At 44.2% G+C, this 27,434-nt stretch overlaps 1 protein-coding gene across 1 annotated transcript in view; it reads right to left on the minus strand.

The window, feature by feature from the left end:
• Positions 1-27,434, minus strand: part of ppp1r16b (protein phosphatase 1, regulatory subunit 16B) — a gene marked incomplete at both ends in the record, with an annotated part of 36,846 nt that overhangs the window by 4,017 nt on the left and 5,395 nt on the right. The window contains 4 exons of the mRNA XM_080846629.1: positions 2,440-2,564; positions 3,768-3,871; positions 4,086-4,231; positions 10,648-10,718. Coding sequence (XP_080702755.1) covers positions 2,440-2,564; positions 3,768-3,871; positions 4,086-4,231; positions 10,648-10,718 — 446 coding nt within the window. The remainder of the gene's footprint in view (positions 1-2,439; positions 2,565-3,767; positions 3,872-4,085; positions 4,232-10,647; positions 10,719-27,434) is intronic.

Genomic DNA, 27,434 nt, shown 5'->3' on the forward strand with positions numbered 1-27,434 from the left:
AGGTCCTGCCGTTTTGCGCTATTCAACATCCGCAAAATCAGGCCGTACCTAATCCAGTATGCCGGTGCAAACCTTGGTGAGTCCCCCCCGCCTTGATTACTGCAACGCCCTCCTAACGCGCCTGCCGGCTTGCTTGGTGAAACCACAACAGATGATCCAGAACACAGCAGCGCATCTGGTGTTCAACCAACCAAAAAGGGCACAAGTCACCCCGCTACTCATTGAGCTCCACTGGCTGCCTGTAGCTGCTTGCATTAAGTTGAAGTCACTTATGCTTGCTTACAGAGTGATTACTGGCTCTGCCCCCAACTACCTGAATGTTCTTGTAAGGGCAAATGTTGTACCCAGGATGCTGCGCTCTTCTAGTGAGCGTAGTTTAGCACTGCCGTCTGTGCAAGCACAGCAGTCCAGACTATTCTCATTTGTAGTTCCACGTTGGTGGAATGAACTGCCTACCACTACCAGAGCAGGGGTGTCCCTCTCTACCTTTAAGGAGCTCTTGAAGACCCAACTCTTCAGAGAGCACCTCCTGTCCTAACTGGCACCATCGACTAGTGCTTAATTTGCAACATTCCTGCACTTCTTTTTTTTTTTAATATGTCTAAATGTAAGGTAGTATTTATTGTTACACCAGGTTTTATTGCTCGTAGCTTGACTTTTCTCTACCTTGTACGTCGCTTTTGACAAAAGCGTCTGCTAAATGACTAAATGTAAATGTACTGTAATGTGAGCAGGGACAACTTTCACTTCAAAGCTGTACACAGGGATGCGACTTCCTTATTATGTTAGAAAAGTCAAACATTCAGCTAATTAGTCTGTAAAGTATTTTCTTGTAATTAGCGGCTAGCCATGTGACACAGATTAGCTGTGTTATATGCAGTTTTGTGAGTGGGAAAATAATCAACATGTCTGTTTGTATAACAAACTAATTTGATGAAGAATATAAATTGAAGTTTGAATCATTAAATTGGGCAAAAGGTGAAGCAAACAGTCCCCGTATAACTTGACAGAAAATCTATCTGCTGTCAGAGCTACGAATGCAGGGACACAAGTAGGCTCAGTGTTTATGTTTGTATTTTTTTCTATCAAATTTGGGACGCAATTTAATGACCATGGAAAATTGTGGGTCCCAAGGCAAGACCAGGAGAGTACCGCTGAATTAAAGGGTTCATCCAGGCCTCTGTTTTTAACTATGCATGCTAGTGCTAGCTCCATTTGAATTACTGATGGACTGGAAATTAGATGATACTGTGCACCACATTGGATAACTGATTGGTACAAAACTGAGCATTTTTTGCACACATTTCATAAATCACTTGGCTTGACCAAAATGCCTAAACATGTTCTAAGATGTATGCCTGCTCTTGAATGCAACATCCCCATGCAATCTCACATACAGCCGCGTAGATTGAGAATCCATTACTCCAAGGTGACGGTGAATTCACCTTTATTTGCCTTTGACAATATCAAAGCATCTGGAGACTTCCAGATGATGGACTTCCCCGCAAAAAATGTAGGAAAGGCTTTCATAGCATGACATCATTGTTGATTATATTGTCAAAAGGCACCAGTTAGCATGCTAGAAAGCTTTTATCAGTGCCACATATGCTGTTGTTGGTGTTTGCAAGGTTTTTGCATGACTTTTAAGTAGGTAGCTTGCTAGTTTTCAACTGAAACTCCTTACCTGCTTTAAATATCTATTTTCATATAAAGAAGTATATTAACCTATGTTTGCATTACATCTGGAGAATAGAATGGAACTAATACAATTGTATTGTATAGTGTTTCTTAAGGAATATAATATTCAGCTGAAGAAATCTGAAAACCATAAAAATAATTATATATGCATGTTCTATGTTTTCAAAGCAACATTACATATATTATATAATGTCAAAACTAAATAGCTTTGCATCAAGATCTGTTCTATAAGCCTTTAGGCCAGGTGCTTTGATGAAATATAGGTCATCACCAAAGGTCAACAAGCGGTGAGTCGAGCACAGATTTGCCCGTTACAAGCAGCCTGAGAGGGGAGCATAAAGTGAACATTTCTAATGACTTCATCTCTGCTCAGGCTCCAGTTCAAAGCTTAACGCGGTTATTTTGAGTGCAGAGCATTACAATGCGTGTATCCTGTATGTAATCCAATTGTAAATTCAATTTTTGTGTTTTCCACTGCTGCAAATCCTCGCTGAGAGAGAATTTTAATACAGCGTAAATCCCATAAAGCAAGAAATTGTGCCAGCAAAATGTATTTAATAAAGTTGGAGGAGCTGGTGTGTCAGATACGGGTTCTTGGGTCATGTTAGCTGATATTCATAAATATGGTTGTGTGTGTGTGTGTGTGTGTGTGTGTGTGTGTGTGTGTGTGTGTATCATATTATTCATAAATATGATAGTGTGTGTGTGTGTGTGTGTGTCTGTGGGTGTGTTTCTGCCTACCAGCGTTGCTCCCTGGGAGTCGTGCTGGTTCACATCCTTGCCGTCTCGCAGAAGACTCTGGATGTCTCCCAGCATCCTCCTCTCCACTGACGCCCGTGTCCCATTGATCATCTCCTGGGTGATGCCTATCAAACAGACAGAGATTAGACATTACAGCTGTCAATCAAAATCACAGGCCCACCTGCTCTCCTTTCCAATAATGTACTGCTTATGAAACAAGAGGACATGTCTGCGGCAATGAATACTAAGCTAGCAGTCTGGCAGAAAAATAAAAGGACAAAAAGAGAAATAGGAGGATTCAACAGTGTAACTTAAATGTATATGCCCTGTGCCAAAATATTAGAGAGAAGGAAATGAAAAAGAACCAAAGAAGAACAGAATGGTGTGGGTTTTATTCTAAAAGGAACAACCATAAAACTGTAAAAAGACGCAGGAGGTACAGGGAAATTCAAAGCATGACTGGGTGATCACTTTCACGCTGTGTCCAGACAGGATTCCAGACAGTGACAACTCCTGCCTTAAGCGCAACAATCCCCTATGGTCTTGATCCTCATGTGCCTCGCAGCCAAATTTGGGGAGAATTAGTTAAGTCCGCTGGGCTGTCGACCAATTGAGCTCATTCATTCCTGGAACCCAGACCTGGATGTCCTGCCTGTGTCTGGGCCCTGCTCTCATTTCCCTCGCATTGCACTGCCCAAATGATTGTGTGTGTATGGATGTGTGGAGGTGTATATCAGTGTACATGTCTGCATGTGGGCTAGTGTGTGTGTGTGTGTGTGTGCGCGTGCATATCTGCACCTGCTGATCTCTGTGTGTGTGTGTGTGTGTGTGTGTGTGTGTGTGCAGGTGTTTTAATTGTTAAGCATGCCTGAGCATGAACATCCAATCCCATATTCCCCCACGTGCGATTTTAGATCCTGAAGACATTTCGACGAGAGGCATCAAGCAGCCCCGGATGTGTGAGATGTGTTAATCATCTTAATCTCACCTCTCCACACACCTGCTTATTCCCCCCCCCCCCCCCCCCCCCCCCCCCCCCCCACATCATCCCCACCTCCCTTCATCCCTTCATCCCTGGCTTCCTTTTTTCTGTGGATGTTAAGCCCAGATAGTCTCCCAAGATCTCCTCTCCTCTCCTCTGCTCCCCTGTATGGAATTATCCCACATGTGCCAGCTCACGGCAGCAGCAATAGAGCTCAGGCTTTTTGAAAGGCTCTCCGCAACGCATCAATCAAAGGTGCAGAGGTGTTGTGGTGGGGTGGGGTGGAGTGGGCTGTTGTTATGGAGATCTTGAGGTGTGAAACATGGGGGGGGAGGGGTTGTCTCACCTCGGTTAGCCATGGCAGTCTCGATGATGTCTAGGGTGGGATCGTCCTCGCAGAGGTCATAGGGCATATTGCCGTCAGAGTTCACCGCCAGCAGGTCTGCTTTACTGCAGGGAGAGAGAGGGGGCGAGGCCTTAATGAGACGGGTTAGGATGACTACTCAGTTTCATTATAAACACATGCAAGCTTGCACACAGATGTGTGTACACACATACACAAATACACAAACTGATCGGCAAACAAACACACATTGATAGACACACACACGTACACACACACACACACAAGTACACACACACACACACACAGACGAATGCTTACTTGTGGATGAGGACCTTAACGAGCCCGGCATGGCCACAGGTGGCGGCGGCATGTAATGGTGTCCACAGCTCATTGTCCTGGGCGTTTACGTTAGCACCGCGGTCCAGCAAGATCTTCACCATCTCCTCATAGTTATCTATGCAGCACTGAGAGAGACAGACAATGCAAACACCAATTATTTACATTCATTGAAGAAATTAAGAAATTACAAAATTCCTACCATTTAAAAAAACACCTTTCAATATCCTCATCTCACAGCACCTATGCCTAGACGCGTTTGGCATTGGCCCAGTTAGGACTCGGGCCGTGGAGCACTTCTGTGGCCATAAACACTTCTGTGGCCATAAACACTTCACAGCAAGCAGGGTCTGCAGCACAGACAGTAGCGGAGCCCCAGAGCCCATCGGCTCACACCCCTATGCCAACAGCTCCCTCCGAGGCAGCAGTCATGTATAAGCAGGTAGGACCTGCTCCGCTTTCACGCAGACCCAAAGACACAGAACTTTATACAGCCACAGCAAGGAAACGAAAGGGAGCGGGCTTATACACACACACACACACACACAGACACAAACACACACATCACAGAATACCCATATATGTCAATATATGCCCCACCCACCCACCAACCCAGGCATGTGCATGTACACACACACACGTACACACACACACACACACACACACACACGTACACACGCCCTCATGCAAACCAAACAAAGAGTAAAAAATGGAAAAACAAAAACCTATTTTCCAGTCAGCTGGGCGTGAGCAGTGGGTGGAGGGATTTTCCCATGTAACATGCAGCATGCCAACCCCTCCACTCCCCACCCCTTCTAATCTGTGATCTGATCGGGACTTTTTGGAGCCACATAATGACGTGGGACCCATGGGGTCAAGGCAGGCATAAACGTAAATGACAGCTGGGGTGAGATCAGGAGAGGGGTTTGGTCAAAAAACAAAAAAAACAAAGAAGCAAAAGCCGCTGCCCTCTCCGCTTCTCTCTCTGCCCTGCTGCACAGGATGTGTGCATGTGTGTGGGATAAGGGGATAAGTGTGTGGTGGTGAGCTTATTTGCCGACGAGTGATGGGGTAAGGGGAACAAGTGAAACAGGCTCGGCTTAATGACTTCCTCCTAGAGCGGTCGAAGCACAGCATCCTCTCTGAAGCACTACTGTTCATTTCTATTCAGCACTTCATCCTTCCTCTCTGTCTGTCAAGCAAGGGCTAGAATAGAAAAAAGCATGAACACACACAAACACAGACGTATACACACACACACAAACACACACACACACACACACACACACAACCCCCCACGTCACCCCAACACAAATGCATACATTCACTCAGATAAACATAAACACAAACACACACACTTGTTGGGGTGAATATTCAGTAGATGAGTAAATCAGAAGTGACGTTTTTGATACTTGTGAATTAAAGATATGTGTGAGAAAGCAGGATGTGTAAGAAAACAGCAGCTTGAGATCAGACGCACTCGGAGGGGAACAGGATATGTAAATTCTTCAACAGACGTCAGAACTCTGCTATGAGTTCGAGGAGAACAGTGCACACACACACTTTAAAGCCGAGAGTATTTTACAACGAAGGTTAACGACCGCTGACTGCAAACTATTATTGCTCCGGGTTTCAAAACGTGCCTTTAAAAAGCATCAGTAAACTAATCTGAGAGGCAATTAGTGATGCATAATGGAAAGGCTTTATTGTTTGGCAGGCTGGCCCATGACAGGTTTCAATTTATGACAAATTTAAACCGTGCTCGACCAGGATCCATGTGCCTTCACTACAGGCTCTAAATCAAGACCCCCCCCTCGAGATTCACACACATGAGAACTCAAACATCCACATCCTCTCTGTTCCTCCGTATGCCTTCACTGTAATCCCTCCTTCCCTCCCTCCTCCACCCACCGATCCCAGACAGAAAGACAATGACATAAAGGAGGACACACTGCTCGTCTTTCATAAGTCCCCTGCTGAGCCGCTGAGACACACAGCTCTTTGCAGAGAGGCCGACCACGTCCCAGGGAGGGCAGATAACAACATGAGCAGTGTTTCTGATGCCTGATAGTGGGCCCGAGGGGAGGGGGGCGCAGGGGAAAAACTGGGGGTGGAAGAGGGAAGAATGGAAAGAGAGAGAGAGAGGGATGATAACCGAGTAGACAAATGGGCTGATGGGAGAACTCGTAAAAAAGCAAGTGAGAAATTATTGTTTTTCACAATTGAAAACAAAGTGCATTACTTCTGCTTTTATTTCAATTTAGGGAAGTTGTCTGGACACTTGCGAAGTGTGTGGTTTCCTAGAGTGTGTGCATATGTGTGTATGTATGTGTGTGTGTGTGTGTGTGTGTGGACGGGGGGGGGGGGGTTCTGATTCAGTGGAGAGTGAACAATCCCAGGCAGGGCCTCTGGTTCTGCCAGGGTGGCCCTGTGCTGGAGCTGGTAGCTGGTGTGAGCTCTCTGAAGCCACAGCTCTATGGTCTCCGGGGCACGCAGTGGACTGTGGCAGTGGCCTGTGGCGGTGGCTATGAAATGAACATGGCTTGGGCTTGTGTTGGCCCACTGTTCTCTGATGCTCCTGCATGACTGTGTGCACCGAACTGTGTATGTGTTTACATCTGCACATATTTAGAAAACACCCGTGTGTATACACACACAAACACACACACACACACACACACACACACACACACACACACACACACACACACAAGGCACAATGACTATGGCCAAATTTGGTTGCAATAAGAAGAACTGTGGAAAACCAAATGTCAACATCTACCCCCGTTCCCTTTGCTTCTGCCTGTGTGTGTGTGTGAGCCACACCTTGGTAACAGTGGCAAACTTTCCCAAGCTGTGGGAATCCATCATGAACACATTAATAATGCTGCAGATAAACTTGCTGTGTCAGAGGCTAATTGTCCCTCCAGCCTAAGGGGAAGAATTCCTCCTGAATGCTAACAACGCAGGAAGTGGTAATGAGGTCTGAGGAACACTTTACTGTGTGACAGACCAGAGGAAATATGGGCTACCATACTAATGTCACATTCCAAAAGAGAATGCATGCCTTCACAAATAACACATACAAATGTGTGTACATATCCAGCATAAGTATTTATTGAGTTTCATATGAAGTATTAACTCATATTAAGCTTTTTATTACAATGGATTTAAGTAAATTATGAAGAATCCTTCTGCTAATCCAGGTGCATACTGTTCCTCAATATAGATAGATGATAACCCTTAACCTCAACCTTAACTCCAAAGACATCTTGTACAACGCATGTACAAACGTACAAATATGCGAGACTAGTACGACAGATAATTATTAGGGATGCACCGATCCGCTTTTTTCACCTCCGATACCGATACCGATATCTGAGGTTTAGTATCGGCCGATACCGATCCGATACCGATATAAAAAAACAGCGCGATACTATGGTAACTGTGTGTATGTGTGTGACCACACGTGCGAGAGGGAGAAATGAGGAGTGCATGACATGAGATCTTGGTGCATTTTTTGCTCATTTGCTACTTAACATCATGTCTAGTCATCACTATCAATTCATAACATAGGCTAAAAATAATCACAAATAATGTACGTTCTAACTAGCGCTAGTGTTCAAATTAGTTAGCAATCATATATCCGCTAGCGTGAACTTTTACGTTACATTGTAGAGGCTCAGCATGGTGACCTGTTAATGTATTTGCTGGTTCTAGTCTATTAAAAGACCCACGATTACCAAAGCAGTATTCTTTATCTCCCTTTAATGTGAATTCATCAATTTCCATTACATGTCAATGCATGTGATCCTACATATGTGTGTGTCTGCAATGAGAATGGGGACTAATTAGCACTGCACTGAATTACTTTAACATGAGTTATTGCTACACGATTACAATTACACAACTAATATAACTCGATACATAAAATTGTGGACATTACACAAGGCAACATGAATCTCATTCATAGCTCATCCAGTCGAAATCTTAACAGGATGAACCCATCTTTATTACAGCGAATCAACATCAGGACATAACTAAATCTCCGCTTAGCATGCTAATCGCTACTAATAGCAACGTGTACTCATAGTACACTACCTATATACATAAACGTACAAAAAAAAAAAATTAATTGTCACCGATACCCGATCTAGAAATGTCTTCAATATCGGTACTGATACTGATACAAATATCGGATCGGTGCATCCCTAATAATTATGAGAGACTAATAAGAATGGGTTATGATTATTATGATTAATTAACAACATGGTACTTAAGGACACTCAAAAGACCACATAGGCCATATATTCATGGTATGGTGAGGGGCTACAATACGGTGGATTTAAAATCATTCTAAACATGCTGTTATTACTCAAACCATCATTCCACAAACGATCATTCGTACATGCTAAAAGCACTTGTTGCCTTTGTTGACAGTGTTGCTTTGTGTTAGCAGTTTAGTTTTGGAGCTTCAGCTTCAGTTTGCAGTGAAACATCCATGTAAACAAATACTTCAAATCAGAGTGACTTGCATTACTTAATCCATTAGCTTGTACAACTGCTCTATACAAATACCATAGACAAATAGATAGATTTGTTTTCGACAACCACTATCAATAATCTCTGCTTAGAATGACACAATGGAAAACTAACCAAACCACAAACAGGCAGACCGACAGAGAGACAGACAGACAGACAGACAGACAGGTGTCCCGACTGTTTTTCTGACTGACACTGGTGGAAGCCAGTAAATGGAAACATGAAAACCAGACGCCACCTCAATTTAGCCCCTGACAACCTTCAGTCGTCTTGAGGTCAGGGAGCGAGGGGTAGAAGAGATGGAATGGCTGGGTAGAATTAAGCAGTCGTCACATGTCAGTCCCCCAGCAATCCCAGCCCTTTCATGACACATTAACCTTCCAACGCACAAAGACAGACAGTGATCGAAATGAACAGAGAGGGATAGAGAAAAGAAATTGAAAGAGTATATAGAGAGAATAGAAGAGGAAAGAGAAAGAGAAAGAATGTGAGGGAGATGAAAGAAAGAAGGAAAGACTGTGTGCGATAAACACACAGACTGGCGATGCCAGGTGGGACAATGATTAATATCCCCTTTCGAAGGAGTGTGGCAGTCTGAACGGCCCCTCCGCCAAGCCTCAGTGAACCGGCCTTAAGCATCAGCCCAGGCCAAGCCACACATTCCCCCGGAGCCCAGCCTGCCACCTCCACCTCCCTGGGCCGCCTCGCAGCCATAACACAGATTGGGAAATGCATTTAAGTGTGAACGATTCCCAAAGGCGTCCTTAATTCCAGGTCTGATTCAATATTATTTTTTCATTTCACAGCGAGCCCCGGCAGTTCACAGCCTGGAGGGGGTGAGCCAAAATGAGGATGGAGAGAGAGAGAGAGAGAGAGAGAGAGAGAGAGAGAGAGAGAGAGAAAGGTGACGGTGTGTGAGATAGGAAAAAACTGAATTTAGCCATGAGGATGACAATATTACATCCTGGTGTGACTTAAATGTCATCTCTCTTTCTAGTTGCTGAGAGCAGACGCAGACATTTATCCTCCAGCTCCCACCATTAATTCAGGCCCTCCCAACACGGATGCCATCAATATCCATGGACTTAGGACCTCGATCAGCCAGCGATTACAAACAAATGACAATCTCAGTTTACATAACACCACAATAACAAAACCTCCTATCTCCTCAATTAAACAAAACAAAACCTAAAAGAGGGTCGTCCATGACTTCCCACACGACAACTTGTCTCATCTCTCAGCAATCAATCTCAGATGTAGCCATGACTGCAGCCAAGCAGAAGCAGACATCGAGATATAGGGATGTATTAGTAGTATAGTAGATGGAGATGTGGGCTTTGCGGAGGCAGGGAGGTAGCAAGCAGTTATCTGCCGTTCATTGAGCCACCAAACGGTCTAAATCTGTGTATAAGCCTGCCACTCACTGCCAAGGGAAAGCCAGTGGATTAGCCCATCTGGCGGTGCGAGGCTGAGGGCTGAAGGTCAATCTGTTTTTCCTGGCTCGTGGTCGACCCGCGCTTCAGCCTGGTCCGGCACCCATCACTACCTCACAGCCATGCAGCGCTATGCCCTTCACTTGCAGCGATACATGAAGAGTGGCCTACCATGCTGTACTCAGTCGATCATTTCATACATCAAAAGGTTGTTTTTTTTGTCCAAAATGTGCTGCAACTAAAGGCCTTTTGTGACCCTTTCCATGGCAGTCCCTGAGGGCATTAATCCCCACTTAGTGAGGGTGTCCAGCCACTCTTCCCCTTCCCCTGGTCATTTGCCCTAATGATTTGGATCATTGTGTTCAGGGAAGTGGGACACTTAAGGTAATGAACTTGACGGAACTACTTAGAGAAGGAAAGCAAGAACATCCAGAATCCTTAAAACATGTCAACATGGACAGAGTGGATGAAACTCAACTGATGCAATACCAACAGGCAGGTGTGAATGTGTGTGAATCGGTCAAGGAAGTGGAGCCTAATGGTTACTGCTGTGATTGAGAGAGCCGTACCTGGTGCAGAGCAGTGAGGCCGTCTTCGTTGCAGAGGTCAGGGCTGACGTTGTTCTTCAGTAGGTATCGCACTGTAAGAGAGGGAGGCAGAGATGCTTGGTTAAGCCAAAGACAATAGTATATATGTTATTTGGCACACAGACCTTTGAGGTTGATGCACACTGACAAATCACAGAGGCTGCGGCCCCAAATGTAAAGGGAACAATTATGTAACAGGCACGATGGTGAATGAAATAATGCATAGTGAGATACAGGTCAGGTACTGTGGTGGTCTGAGGCACAGGGGGGGGGGGGGGATACAAAAACAAAATAAAAAATAAATACAAAATGAGAACGAAGAACAACAACAAAAAACTGGCTGTTGTTATTCTTGGGATTGTGACGTGTGGCTTCTAACACCAATGCATTGCCCACATGTCCCTATGGTGTCCTGAATGCATCTTTACTCCGCAGCTGATACGCTGCTCTTTCAGCCCTCCCACGCCACATTTGGCGACCGGCCGTTTCAAAACACCTTAATTAAGCTGCTCCAAAACTCCCTTTCTCTGGCCACAAAATGAGCGTTTTACCCCAAATCACCTCCAACATGTTATCAAACTGACCTTGGGGAATAAGCACGGCTGATGTGAGAAAATTTGAACTGTGTCTGTATGTGTGAGTGTGTGTTTTTTGTGTGTGTGTGATTGTGAGTGCCTGCATGTGTGCGCTTTTACATGTATGTGTGGGTGTATGCACTCATGCTTGTATTTTGTGGTGTGTGTGTATGCCAGTGTGTGTTTGGTTTTGTGTGTGAGTGAGTATGTGTGTGTGTGTCTGTGTGTGTGTGTGTGTGTGTGTGTGTGTGTGTGTGTGTGTGTTCGTTAAGCTCTGTGTTTGTGATGCACTGCAGACGTGTGTGGAGATGAGCAGACATGCTGGCTGATGCCAGGCTGATCTGCCACTGGTTGCTCTGTGGTGGTGGTGGTGTTGTTTCATCCAGCATCATTATCCCCCATTTTGGCAGCTTGCCCCTGGGATGAAATTATTAGCAAAAGTGAGGACTCAAGAGAGAACTGGGAGAGTGCCCACAGTAGTTAGTTAGAGTGTGTGTGTGTGTGTGTGTGTGTGTGTGTGTGTGTGTGTGTGAGTGTGTGTGTGTGGCCCATTGCCATAGTTGCATTTCCATCGTAGTTGTATGTTGCTGTACCACTACAACAACTACCTGGTGATGCCAGTTGCATAGTGTCTAGAAGAGAATCAGGCATGGATGGGTTTGTCAGTGTTTGCCCTCAGAGGTATGTGTCTGTGTGTGTGTGTGTGACGGGGTGTGTGTTGTGTCTGGGTGTGTGTGTCTTGGTGTGTATGTGAGTCTTTGTGTGTGTGTGTGTGTGTGTGTGTGTGTGTGTGTGTGTGTGTATTAGTGTCTGTGGGTGGATTTGGTCTGCTGCCGACTCCTAACACTGCCGTAATCTCTCAGTGCAGCACAGGACACCAAAGATTTGGCCTGGCAATCAACGGCAGGGAAGTAATCTTCACATCTACACAGATGTCCCATAAGACCAGAGCCCATTCTCCACGCACACACACACACACACACACACACACACACACACACACACACACACACACACACACACCAAGCATATAAAAACTTCTCAACACCTTCTTCCACACACCCACACACACACACGGCGGCTGATTCTAGCGATGGCATTAGGCACTCTGAGGGGCACCAAGGCGCTCAACCCCACTGCTGTGCCAGGACAACCAGAGACAAAGCCCATCCGTCACAGCTCTCCCCCTTTTTCACTCGCTCGCTCACTCACTCACTCACTCGCTCACTCGCTCGCTCAATCACCTTTCTCACTCTCTCAGTCTCTCTTTCTCTTTCTCTCTCTATCTCTCTCCCCTCTTTCTCAGTCTGTCTCTCAATCAGTCTCTCTCTTTCTCACTCAGGGCCTGATTTACTAACAGGATTGCGCCCATTTCAGGCGTAAAATAGCGGGTGTAAACATAAAACGGTATTTACAAAGGAGGCGCATTTGAGTAGAAGTGCAAATTAACGCTTTGTGGGTGTGAGCCGCAAACAGGTGAGAGGGTATAAGGAAACGTGGGTGTGTGCGCAAAGAGGGGCGTTAAGTGCGCCTAATTATGTTTTCCGTGGTATTTACTAAAACTGCCTGGCGAGCGTGCGTCTCTAATTTGCGGGATAATTCTCCGCCTCATAAAAGCACGTCTTAACCAGGAAGCACTATTTTGATTGATTCTGAAAACTTCGATATGGCTGCAGTTATTAGAACAAGGCGAAGACAGAGACAAATACAACACGCAGAAAGACTTTTTTTCAACACGAATAACAATTTCCCAGTTGGAGCCATTGATTGCACCCACATCCAAACAGTCCCACCTTCAATCCACGAACACATTTACCGAAACAGAATGCACATAATTCAATGAATGTCCAGGTCAAATGTGATGCCAACATGACCATTACTAACGTGGTAGCCAAATACCCTGGATCTGTCCATGACAGTTTTATCTTCCGGAATAGTGCCATCTATCCAAGATTGAGCAACGGGGATTTTGGAGAGGCCTGGCTACTTGGTAAATGTATTTGTTTCAGTGGGGATATATTGTAGTGAACCCATGTCATTTGTAGAAATTATTTATCTCCCCATGTACACATTTATATTGCTATATTAGGCAGTTTATGCATTAATGCCACCAATAGCATATTCTTTATAATCGTGTTCTTTTAAACATCTCGCTGTAGGTGATGGCGGGTATCACCAACAGCCATGGATAATGACACCTATACCCAACCCCGCATCGACAGCAGAACAACAATATAACCGCTCGCACATTGAATCAGGTTCAGTGATTGAGCGAACGTTTGGTGTCCAGAAAAGCCGGATGCGGCAGTGTATTGCTTCCTTGTAAAAGGTTAATGTTCGCTGTTACTTCGCGAAATATATCTATCTCCTTTTCGCTGAACCTTCGTTTTCTCTTCCTCGAATCTCAAAGGCGCAGGTTAAGCAGCGGTCGCAATGTTAGTAGATCAGGCCCAATGGGCGGGGTTAGGCGCTAAGGACAAGACGACGTTCTTGTTTGATAAATAGGATGAAAAACACTGTGTGTTAATTTGCACTTTGGCAAAGGCGCAGATTAAGCTGCGGTCGCAATGTTAGTAAATCAGGCCCTCACTCTCTGTCCCCCTAATGCCTCATCAGAGCGAGTGCAATGGAGAACAAAGACAACAAGTGTGTGTGGGGAAAAGTGACGCTGGCCGGGTCCACACCAGGGATAGATAGTTCCTGTTCCCTCCAGTGGAGAATGGGAACTACCTGCCTTCCTCCTTCTCACACTCACACAGGGAGACTCTGGGGCTGTGGCTGCTCTGGCCAATATGTCTACTAATGTAGAGAGGATGACAGGAAGGAGAGAGACAGGCTGGGGATATGGGCACTTCCTTGGGCTCCGAGAGTAGAGAAGACAGGTTCGAGGACAAATGAAGAGAGGAGAGGAGAGAAGACAGGAATGAGGAGATATGAAAAGAGGAGAGGAGATGAGAGAAGACATGAATGAGGAGAAATTAAGAGAGGAGAGGAGATGAGAGAAGACAGGAAAGAGGAGAAATCAAGAGAGGAGAGGGGGTCTTTTGTCTAATGCCAAGGCTGCTGCCACTGGCTGCTTCCGTCGCCTGCTTGACTGTGCCACCCTGTGATTCATCACCATTAGTGCCACACTCACTCTGCCCCAGCTGGATCAGTGGGCACAGATGTTCTTTGTCAGCACCATGGCCTGTGACGGCACACACACACACACACACACAGTTTATGCAGAGACTGACAAAATCATGCAGGTGCATACACACAATATGCACATACAGTATACTCTTTTTCCTTAACACATGCATGCGCCCGCACACACACACACACACACACACAAAACATACAATTTATACAGAGTCCGACAAATTCACACAGGTGTGCACACACTTCCTTCCCCTTCTTCACACACACACACACACACCCCCCTCATTTAATTTCCAATTCAGCACGCCTGTTCCTCTCCTGAACAAGAACAATTGTCCAGATTCGGTTATTTGACTGCTCTTGGCATGGAGGCAAATCACCCACAGACACCTGGCTAATAGCTCATGGCTGGAACATCAGGCCTCACAGCTTCCTGTTCTGCCCTCCCCTGACAACCAGCCAGTGCCAGTGCCACCGACGCCACCGCTGAAACATCACGGCCTCCGCACACTGATAGGAGCAGTCAGGCATACAAATCATACCAGCCCAGTGCATGCTGGGATGGAGGTGGCTCTGAAGGAGGCTCTGGGTAGGAGAGGATTAGAGGAGGAAAGAACTGAGAAAGAGAACAAACAAGTAGGGTTTCTTCACTGGCACCAATGACATGCTGGCTGGCTGATACTTGGCAAACACACATCTGCTAGAGCATAAATGCAAGCCCACACAAAAGTACTGTAAGGATGTGCATGGGTGTCAACAAGACCAGCGAGAGAGAGACAGAGAGAGAGAGAGAGAGAGAGAGAGACAGAGAGCTCTGCTGTTTTAATGAGAGGGCTCTTCACAGTCCAGATCCTCACCCGAAGATTCTGCTTCTTCACTGCGAGCCTTTAATCAGTCATGGAGCACCAAAACACACATACACACACACAAAACACACATGCGGTCATGACACATCACATACATGAACACACAAATTTATCAGGCGCACAAACACCCCTCGAGCATGTACACTCACACAAGCACACACATAAATGGCTTTACATGCGCACACAAATAAAGCCAAAGATGTATGAACACTAACATTCATACACCCTCATAACACACACACACACACACACACACACACACACACACACACACACACACACACACACACACACAAAATTCAAACTATACATGTGAACATACACACATACTCGACCCCAGCATGATGACCCAGGAGAGGACTATTTTAAAGTCTCCTCCCCACCCCTCTCTGGACCTAATCCCATTGATTGAGACAAACAACTTCAGTGGGGCTAATTATAGATTATCCTGTTCGCCTGAAACAGATGCATCAGTTCCATGTGCTAAGCCCAGGGCATTCATCGGGCTTCTGGACACACGGCACAGCACGGCACGGCACGGCACAGCACGGCACAACAGAGCAAGAGGCCCCCAGTCAGGCTTTACACACACTAGAGTGCACTTCAGAGAAACACTCTGACAACCCTCTCTCAGTCTTGGTCTCTCTCTCTCTCTATCTCTCTCTCTCTCTGTCTATCCCTCCCTCCCTCTGTTTCTCTTTCTCGATGGGTTTCAACATCCTCTTCTAAGAGACCACAGCTGGCTATAAATGGAAACCTGTATTTGACAGAAGACGACGAGTGATCTGAGAGGGGCAGAAGAGACAGTGAGAGAGAGAGAGAGAGAGAAAGAGAGAGAGAGAGAGATTAAAGGAGGACTGAGCGGATTCTGTTAGGTTGATTGGTATCTATTTCTTATTTATTCCATCTCCTCCCCAAGCAAGAGACTGACTGATGATCCAGTCCAGATAGCTGTTCCTCTTACTGCTCATAAAAACCAGGTCGCCATGGTTATTGTCTTATCTCTTTTTCCCCTCGATGTTTAATTTTGTCCCCCCCAAAAAAGAGAGAATAAACGAGAGTGCGAATGAATCTCTCTCAAACGACTTCCTGGGCGGGTGTGGCACATACCGAGCCTGGGAGGGGGTCAAAGATGCTTCCCAAAAGATAACAGAAATGTCAATAAACAAGAGCCGAGGGGCGCCGTACCCCGCCCACAGCCTGCCTTTATCGGACAACCGGACCGGCAGCAGCCGGAGGAAGATACTGCGACCAGCGGCCATTACGGCCCGAAACAGATGGTTAGATAGGAGGACGCTGGCGAGCTCACTCAGACCGCTGGAGCTTCCACAATCAGGAAGATATCAGAGCACTTCAGTCTCACCGGAGAAAGGTCGGGTCAGAAGAGGCTGAAGGATACTCAGTGGTGTGTGTGTGTATGTGGCGTGTGTTTGTGTGTGTGTATGCAAGCTGGTGGGTGGGTGGGTGGGTGTGTATGGACATTCACTCAGATGTGTGAGAAAGTGTGAGAGTATACCACTAGAAAGAAAAGTCATTCTCAAACTGTTCCACCTTATTTTGATCTGGGTATTTACCTGTGGTGTGGAATTGATAACCCCATTACATACAAAAATGTGATACAATGAGCCCAAATAACTACTGTGGGATCTGTGTGACCAGGATCCTTACCAATGCATTCTGTAATATACTTAATGGTTCATACACATTTTTGGCAATCATTTTCCATTAAGTTTCCATGCATTTGAGGTCATGACCGTACATTATCTGTAATGTCAAACTAAAAAAGAACTAAGTTGAACCTTTGAATAGAAAGGCCTATAATGTGTTTCCAAAAGGTATTGTTATTTTTTGTAAAGAGCAATTAACAGTTATCCTTTACTACTATTTAAAGAAAACTGAAGACAAAATATACATTTAAAAAATGTGTTGACCATACTGGATCGATATTCTACTTGTAGCACACAAATTACCCTTCAGTACTCATGCCCTTTAAAAGGAACTTTTGTCTGCAGTCATCCTAACTTCACCGGGGACAAGTTATGTGACCCGCCCAAACATATTGTTTAACCAATAGGCCATAGATTTTTCTCAGTCGATCTTAACTGAACCACGTACAGTTTACTCTAATATACAGGTTTGTGTGAAGCAAATGTCTATCCTACACTATATAGGCATATACTGGGAAAATGAATGCTGTGTTCAAATGAAAAACAGCACCGAGTTTTTTTAAACAGGGTAGAGGAAGGAAGTTAGGAAGACTTGCAGCCAGTCAAAATTCCAATGCTCTTAAACATATTCATCAGTAAGCTAGCTGTAGCAATCAATCAATCAATATACATGTCCTGGACTTGTACTCAACAGCACATATATTAAATGCCTTATCTTTTTGCAGATGATATGGTGTTTCACCTTCACATCAGACAAAAATTATCTTTCCAAAAGGAAGGTTTAATCTAACATTGAAAACCCTGGCCAACAAGATATCAAATAGCAAACAAAAATAACATCAACAACACAACTAATATGCATGATATAACATTCTAGGAGGAAGAAATCAAATCAAACAACAAAATGGAAATCTACTAAACCCTGAACAGAAAGTCCTGTAAAACACCATATCTAATTAACATCAAAGATAGGTACAAAAGAATGCAAAAAAATACGTAAGAGTAAGAGTACAGAGTAAGTCAGAGTAAGTACAGAGTAAATCATCACCTACAAACAGAGGTCAGCAGGCATAAAAGAACCAGGATGCCTAGCAATATGCAAACATGTGGATACTGTGTGAAAGAGAAAGAAAATGAGGAACATTTTCTTCTCAACTGCCGAAGATATGCCTCAATACAGGAAGCTATTTTCACAGTACACCTTACAAAATATTGTAATGTCAATATGTAAAGTCAATAACTACGTTCACTCTACATAGTTTCAAACTTGTGCAACAATGAGTTAATTCATTCATGCCAATTAAGCATCAATGATTTGATTTGATTTGAAAGAGAGAGAGAGAGAGAGAGAGAAAAAGAAAGAAAGAAAGAAAGAAAGAAAGAGAGAGAGAGAGAGAAAGAACGAGAGAGAGAGAGAGCGAGAGAAAGAGAGAGTGGAGGGTGGCTCACAGCAAGAGGGTGAACAGTGAGTGGTGTTGATCGCAGCCTATCCACCGACATCTGTTGGGCTTTCATAATATCGCAGAGGACACCACCAAAATTGCCCAGCTTTAGGCAAAAAAAAGCACTTAGGAACCACACACACACACACATACATACACACACACACACACTCACACACACACACACACACACTCACCTCACACACACATTCTGTCAGGGGATTGGAAATTCTCAAATAAGCTGCCTACTCAAGCAGCACCGACATCACATTTACATCACATCGCCTTAATTCCATAAATGCACACCCTTCCCTCCTGAATGAGAAGCAGGATATGACAGCTGTCAATCCCTCCTGCAGAACTTGACATAGCTTAAACAGGACATAGGGAAATAATATAATTAGCCATGTTAAAGTGTGATTTAATGAATGAATCATTAAAGAACTTTTAAAGACCTTGTTTTAATGCTGTCTCTGTGTGTGGAGGCACTGACACTAATAGGGCTCTCCTGTCTTACCAATGAAGAAACAGCTAGTGGCTAAGACGTTACTGAACAACAGGCCTAATTACAGACGCTAACAAAACACTGCACTAGCTATCCAGCCGAATTACTTCGACTTTGCACAGAAACGTCTCGTCTCTCAATCAGGGCGATTTATCTCAGCAGCGACAGTGTGCCAATGAGTCGTTCAGGCACCGATGGCATTTCTATTGAACGCTGAATGAATGCGTAACTCTATGGCTATTAAAAATCCATTTACAGCTACAGCAGTGGACTCATGCAGGCAGGCAGGCAGAACCCAAAGTCCTGCAGAGGAGCAGGAGCAGTGCCTGCTCCCTCTCCTCCCCTCCCCTCCCTAGCTTAAGTGCACTTTGTTGTGCGGATGCTGCAGCAGGGAGTGGGCACAGGGGGTGGTCCCCACCTACAGCTCCCCTGATGACAGAGAGGTGCTGGGGTTCGGCTTATTTACGGCTCCCGCACCACGGCCTGGTGGCCTACTTTCTGGGAGCAGGAGGATTAGCTTGCTCAGTTGAGGTGCTCTGAGGTGTGTGGGTGTGTATGTTTGTTTGTGTGTGTGTGTGTGTGTGTGTGTGTGTGTGTGTGTGTGTGTGTGTGTGTGTGTGTGTGTGTGTGTGTGTGTGTGTGAGTGAGTCAGCAGACCTGCATCCTGCCTCTACTCTCTGTGTGCTTTGTAGGTGTGTGTTTTCTTTTCTTCATAAAATTGAGTTTGTGAGAGGAAGTCGGTATGAGGGAATGTTCTTTCATGTGTTTGTATGCCTGAATTGGATATGAGTGAGTGAGGTAGGCAGACACATAAATGAAAAGAGAGCGAGAGAGAGGAAAAGTAAAGGAGAGAAAGAGAGTGAGCTAAAAGCTGTCAAATGAGGCTTCAGCACACAGATGCTCAGCTGACGCGCCTCTTCCCAAGTTCCCCAGTGACTCTCGCTCCTTTCATGCCCTCCTCTGAAAGGAAAAGCGCGGAGAGAAGAAGAGGGCACTGGGGAGTTTACAGACATCTGCTTGTGGGAAACCATCGATGATCTGTTTGGACATCACTGAGACACAGGCTCTCCCCACTTTTACAACCTACTGTGAACAATTCTGTTCTAAAAAATGATGTTTGGATCAAAGATATTTATCTGTTTAAATGTTTCATTTCTGGCACTAGTTATAATCTCAGCTTGAATATTTAATTCACAAGGGACATTGCAGTGAAAGTGAGCTTCTGCCTCCTGCACAGAAACAACAATATGTCCTTACTTTCTGGGTTCAGAGCAAAATGAAATAATTTTTGAACTCTGAGTTTTGCAGGGAACATGAGACTCCCTTCCCTATCTCCCGCCCTCCGACTCTGTTCAATTAGATACGGTATGCAGACTAACAAGCAGATATCAAAGGAATTAAGATAACCAACCAACCAGCCACCCCCCAGCCCTCCACCACCTCCCATTACAAACGAAAGAGGCATTTCCGTGCACGGAGACAGATGCGTTCACAGGCAAAAGTCACAGTCGAACGAAAGAGACACATGCTAATTCTCTGTTCGCCCAAAGCACTACAGCTTACAGATGGGGGAATGCAAGGAAGCTCAAAGCTCGTTAAACATGACTGCTTGTGTGAGCGAAGTCTAAAGAAAAACAATACCAGAGGACGCCTAAAAATCTCCCTGTGTGTGTAGCTGTTACTGTGCAAGTCTGAAATAAAGAGAAATACTCCTCAAAAAATTGATAATTTACATGTGCAAACAGAACACACAAACCAACACAAATCCACAACAAAGTACATCTAAAATGCATTGCAAAAGGACAAACAGGATTTTCAAATCAATCTTGAAATGGTGATTGGAACACACTGCAGCAGAGCTAATTGAAGGACAATTGCCCCTCTGGCCTTCTCACCATCACCACTTCAATCATCATCGTCATCATCTGCCTGTCAATAAGTCCTTAATAGCCACATTTACACATGGGGCCTCAAACCCGATATAGCCCCGCTGTATTGCCCATAACATGCTGCCTCAATGTAAACAGCATCCATCCTGCCCATTTCACAAGCGAGTGGGAAGTTCAGATTTAGGCATCATGCGATGTCTGGATGCGACCTACAGTTCAGGACAGGAACACCATGGAAACCCAAAGTGGTTTGTTTGCTGTTGGTGATCTTGGCTTGGTGTGATGTACAGTTAACCCTCATATAAAGCACATCCTTCAAGACGTACAGACTCATCAGACTCTTTAATTGCTTAAAATGGTCATGAAATAGAGGTTATTTAGCAAATCACAATAGCCTGAAGACGCACTTTATTTCATTTGAGTTTTGTGCTGAAATATGTTGAGCTTTGATCTCCATACACTGTGTCTGGTCTGCCTGCATCATCTCTGCATCACAGGGCAAATTTGCTTTTATAAGTTGTAACAGACTTTGGTGGTAATTGATGCACATCCTGGTTAGGGGTGTAAATCACACCCATCATGGCGATTCGATTCAGTATCGATTTCCTGACCCAACGATTCGATTATTTTCGATACTCATGAATACACCACGATACGATTCGATTCGATTCGATTAATTTGTTCTTTTTTTTTACCTTACAGGCTAGACAATGTTTCAGATTTGAAATAAATCAATGAAAGCTGTTATATCGTTATGCATTTTATTTGAGAAACAACAGCCAATAACAGAAGTAGAAAAGTTGTACTCCACCTAGGCCTATGACAACCTCATTCACTGAAAAATAATAATGCCCCTGTTATAGATTCTGAAAGGCCTTGCATCAAAAAGTACTGTACAAAGTGTTAAGTAACAAAAATAGGCCTATACCACATTCACTATAGAATAACAATACTCAACAAAATCAGTGCAAAAGTGCACTAGCAGCAAACGGTAACAAAAAATAGGCCTGTAGTTAATTCAATTTAAAATGACAATGCTCCACAAAATCAGTGCAATGAGTGCAAATGTGCACTAGTAGCAGCAAATGGTAACAAAAAAATACCCCTGTAGGCCTACTTCATTCACTATAAAATGAAAATACTCATCAAAGTGCACCATCAACAAAAAATTTTTTTAAACGATACTCTTGCGGACGTGTCGATGCATCGTATCGTCGGCTGTTGGATCGATGCATCGATGCAAAACGATTATTTTTTACACCCCTAATCCTGGTGGTTGTACAACTCAAAATTTCTTATCGTTTATGCACATAAACAAGTCTGGACATCTATCAAAAGTATTACAGTCGTGTTGGTTGCCCCTACTTGATCAAGCTACTATTGCACATTCTTATTAGCTGAAATAATTCATTAAGCGGAGCCCTGTGAGCAGCTCAAACGATTCACCATTTTGTATTATCTGTTATCGGTTATTTGGTAGTGTGTAAGTTATTGGATAGTGACTAGTTGTCTTGTTTTGCCGCTGAACCTTTCTTACCTGACTCCTACCTTAAACCTTCCACTAACACAGCTTTAAGAAGCAGCTAGCCCTGTTTGGCCCAGAAAACCCTGGCCGTTAGCCCAGAGGAGGCATGCTCAAGCCCCGAAAGTGACAATGGAAACGCAGCTGGCCTTGTCATGCACCGGCTCACCTGTGCTTGGCCCGATAGTGGAAACGCAGCTAATGAGACCAATGACACTCCCAGGTTAACTTAATCCATGGCTGTTAGGTAATCCCAATCGCATTTACAGTCCACCCAATCTGGTGATCAATTGAGGGCAGGGGAGGGGAAGGGGGAGGGGTAGAAGGGATGGCGGTGGGGGGATGGGGTTTCAGATCTGCTGAATAGGGAGGAAGGGACTGTAATTCCCACATCATCCAATTAAGTCCCTGGAGATTACTCATGCCTTCCCCCCCAGCAAAATATCCCCACTCCAGAAATGCCACATATGCATACAGAAAGTGGACACAGAAACACCAAGCATTACATTGTGCTCTTGCAAACATGCACTGAAGTACATAGGCAGTGCACACACACTCTCACTATCTTTCTCGCATTTACTTTTTCTCTCTCTCTCGCTCTCTTTTCATTTATGTGTCTGCCTACCTCACTCACTCATATCCAATTCAGGCCTACAAACACATGAAAGAACATTCCCTCATACTGACTTCCTCTCACAAACTCAATTTTATGAGAAAAAAAACACACACCTACAAAGCACGAAGAGAGTAAAGGCAGGATGCAGGTCTGCTGACTCTCTCACACACACACACACACACACACACACACACACACACACACACACACACACACACACACACACACACACACACACACACACACACACACACGATGACTCATACCTTGAGAACATCAGCCTTTGGACAGCCATCACGTTTCCTCAACCACTAGGGAGATGGGTGAAGAAGGCATTTCGATTTGGCCCTTGTGGTGAATCAAATGGAACTGATAAAGCTCATCTCGCAGTACAATTGCCGCACACCTCCAGGCAGGCTTTTCAGAGAGTAAACCCCTGTGATCATGCTAAAACGCCAGCATACTGCTGATCAATTCATCAGGTATTCGGAGAGCACACAGACCTTACCTGTAGGGGAGAGGCTACGCAGTGGCCGTAAATCCCATCAGGAGAGTTTGGCTGAGGGAGGCTGACAGCTCCTTATGAACCCAATTTCCAAATCATTCGTCTCTGCCACCCCCTTCCCCAATCACCCAGGTAAGGTGGATTTTAAACGCTGCTGCACTCATGGGAGGAAATTAACAGCACTACAATCATATGCAAGACAGAGCAAAGGTTGTCAAAGTGGAAGATCAAGATAAAAGGGTCACAGGAAATAAGAGATGGAAAGCTTAAAGGGGTATTTTACGGCATTGTCTATCAGAAATGATCCCCTGGGGCTAAGATGCCAAAATGTTCAGTTCAGCAAGATGGATGGCACGAAGAATGGCTAAGGCTTTGGAATGAATACGCCAGAGCCAGGAGATGCGATTCTCCTAAATCTCTCTCTTTGTCTCCCTTGATCTCTTCATCTCTCTCTTTTTTCTCTCTTCCTTGATCTCTCCATCTCTCTCTATTTGTCTCTCCATCTCTCCGTTGATCTGTCCATCTCTCTCTTTGTCCCTCCCTTGAACTCTGTGTCCCTCTCTCCCTCTCTGAGCGTCTCACTGTCTCTGATTTGTCTCTTTCATCCAGTTTGTTTGTTTGTGGCCCCTCTGTTATTCTAATCCGTTAATTGCCGTATGTCGGTGGTGACTCAACTGGTGGGTGCTGTGGTGGTGTTCTGGGTACCAGTCTATGAGAATCTGTTGTGTGTGTGTGTGTTTGTGTATATGGGCCATTCTACCGAATTTGTGTAATATGCAGTCCCTCAACAATAAAAACTATTTACAAAACAATTAGGTATTAAGGCATAGATATTTAATTAGAAAATGTTATGGTCTATATAAACCCAATGCATTACATGAGATAGTGATAAGCTAAATATATACAAAATCATCATTTATAGGGTACTTTCTATTGGGAAGTAGCTGTCCCCAACCCTGATTTCAATGCCTTTAAATAACACTTTTCAATTTTTTTAGATTTTTTCCAATGATTGAATTTCAAAGATCTTTATGATTGGGTTGAAACAGAACTTGGAATATTTAGACTTATTGTGGGTTTAATTTTTAAATCAATTTACTATACTCAAAAAATCATGTCCCTAGTTTTCATGTCACTACCGAAACACATGAGTTTTAGTCCATTGGCTGAGCCTGTGTCTTAGCCACGACTCTGCATTTTTGACCATGCAGTGACACTGCATCTCTGTCCCTCATGGTTGAATGGTAAGTAGCTAAATCCCATAGTTTTTATATAAATGTGTTCCAAAGTCTGAAAATCGACGTGTAACCTTAAGAATTGTCACTACCGAAACGCATGTTTTCTTCAATTAAGTAAACCTTTTGGGGTTTCATGGAAAATCTTATGTTTGTATGTTTGTTCACCTCTTCGAAGATGTGTTTGCAAGCCGTGTGATTGCTAGAATTCTTTATTTATGCTTAAAGTTAGCTAGAATTGTCACTACCGAAACAGTCACTACCGAAACATATGGTAGTGACCAGATGATTTCGGTAGTGACAAAATGAAATGGTAAGTAGTTCAATCCCATAATTTTTAAATAAATGTGTTGTGTGGACTAAAGGGCGGCCCAGAGCACCTTTTGGATGATTTTGGGAGAGAAATGAACATCCATCCAACAGTGCAGTCACTACCGAAACAGTGCAGTCACTACCGAAACAGATAAATTGAACTTGAAAATTTGGTAAAAAATTCATTTCTATGGATTTCATTGTGGAAACCTTCACGAAATATTTGTAAAAATACTCTTCAGAGAAGGGAAGGAAACACAATCTGAACAGGTCAATAATAATACTTTTTTACTATAGTAAATGTGATGTTTCGATAGTGACAATTTTTGGAAGAGGAAAAACATTCCAACACATTCTGAAAATACAATATAAAACTTGACTGTTCTTTTACTAGATATGTGTACTTTAGATATGGTACAATATATATATGGACAAAGTTTTGGGAATAAACCATACAAAAATTCAAAATATATCCGACATGACTTTGCATCAATTCGGTAGAATGGCCCATATATATGTGTGTGTGTGTGTGTGTGTGTGTGTGTGTGTGTGTGTGTGTTTGTGTTTGTGTGTGTGTGTGTGTGTCTGTGGCAGTAGTGTTTCTGGTAATTCACAAGCCAGGCCTTGCTTTCAGGAATATTCATTTGGCTTTGGTCTGGGAAAACTGGTCCCATTTGGAGCCCTGAAAATACAGTCATGTGATCCTATCCTACAACCTACTAACTAAAGTCCAAAAGAAAGTCCTCAAGGAAGCATGTAGAGACATACAGCCACAATATTATGAGCACTACAACAACTTGCCCAACACTCAAATGAGTTATTAGTATGGTAACAGATGCAGGAGAAGAAAAGATGACAAACTGAAGGGTTAACAGGCATCTGCCATTTTAGAAAGGGACCATTTGTCAGTGCCGGGCCCCCTTCTACACCCCCTTTTTTTCCAATTAGTTAATTTACCAGAGATGACTCCCCTCTCTGATCTCAATGGGGTGGAAAGAAGCCGTTCGTCAGAAGGCCGACACGGAAGGGAAGAGGGAAGAGAACGGGGGAACAGGTCCTGACGTGGTAATTAAAGTTCTAACGCTCTTAGAAACTTGTAAGGAGCCACACGGCCGTAAAATTAGAGAGATGATGAGGGTGAAAAAAAAGGCAAAAAGCAAGTGAGAATGGGAGAGGGAGTGTGAAGCAAGAAGAATCAGAAGAATCAGAATCAGAATTGTTTTTATTGGCAAGTAAGTTTACGCCTACCAGGAATTTGTTTTGGCATATTGGTGCAGACTATAAACATAAAAAACATAATCAGTACTACAGAACATAACATATAAAAAAAATGTCTGTTCTCTTCCTCCCATTCTTTCTCGTTTGTTACTCCTTCTCTCATTTGCTCCTGGTAGGTGTAAACTTACTTGGCAATAAAAACAATTCTGATTCTGATTCTTCTGATTCTGATGAATGAGAATGGATTGAGTAACATAACCAAGGAAAACCTCTTTGAATTGAAAGAACTGTCTCTGGCATAAGAAAAGCCAGTCTATAGCGGCTTGGTAGGATGAGGCAGCTCACAGTGGGGATTTGTCCGGGTCCAGCGCTAAAGACGTCTTGAGGGGTGAAACTCAATGAACTGGACAGGCTCGTGGATGAGCAACAGAGCTGCACTTAGCTTGATGGCCAGCTGACAGTCGCAGTGACAGGATTCCTTCACAAAGATCTCATACAATCAATCACCCCACAACTGGAAAAAAGGCTGCTAAAGTGTTGGATTGAATTCCTTCAGTGCCTTCATGTTTAAGAGAACACTGAGGTCTCTTTGCAAAAACCCAATCATTAGAAAGAATCACTGGTGTTGCTGTGTGTTTTTGTGATAATACTTGTGGTTTAATGTTTTTAGTGCTACCTGACTTCAATGCTTAAAAGAGAATAGAGTACTGCACAGCTGCAATAAATACACTTCCAAAATCTGAAGAAATCAGAAATCTGAAATAAGTTCATACTTAGCACTTAATTTCTTTTTTAGATGTTTTCATATATTTGTTTTGTTTTCACAACATCCCAGCCCATATCTGATGTCTGGCTTCAACCGCTCAAAATAATTCTCTTTTCCGTTTGGAGAAGTTCCGACAGCGTTTCCTCCCAAGGCCATTGCTCTCTTTTTAGTGCCACTCCATTACAGACGTGCGCCAGAGAATAGATAAGCGCGCTAAAGCCTCTGCAAAGAAAACGGGCCCGGCCCCGCCGCGCCAGGGGGAAGATGACAGGATCCCCGAGGAGAGGGCTTTAGATGAGCCCATTCACCTGCAACGACCACAAAAGCAGACACAGTCAAGTCAGCTCCCACTGCCCAACAAATGGAGCCCAATTACTAGATATGAATATTCCATTAGACAAGAGCCACCACTTCTCTCGCTTGCGTCTCCATCCTCTCCTTCTCCAAAGGGGTGGGTCGGACACAAAGCCGCTGATTTGAAGCCAACAGCCCACTTCTTCAAAATGCCAC

This window comes from Sprattus sprattus (assembly GCF_963457725.1).
Source record: "Sprattus sprattus genome assembly, chromosome: 10".
NCBI lineage: Eukaryota > Metazoa > Chordata > Actinopteri > Clupeiformes > Clupeidae > Sprattus > Sprattus sprattus.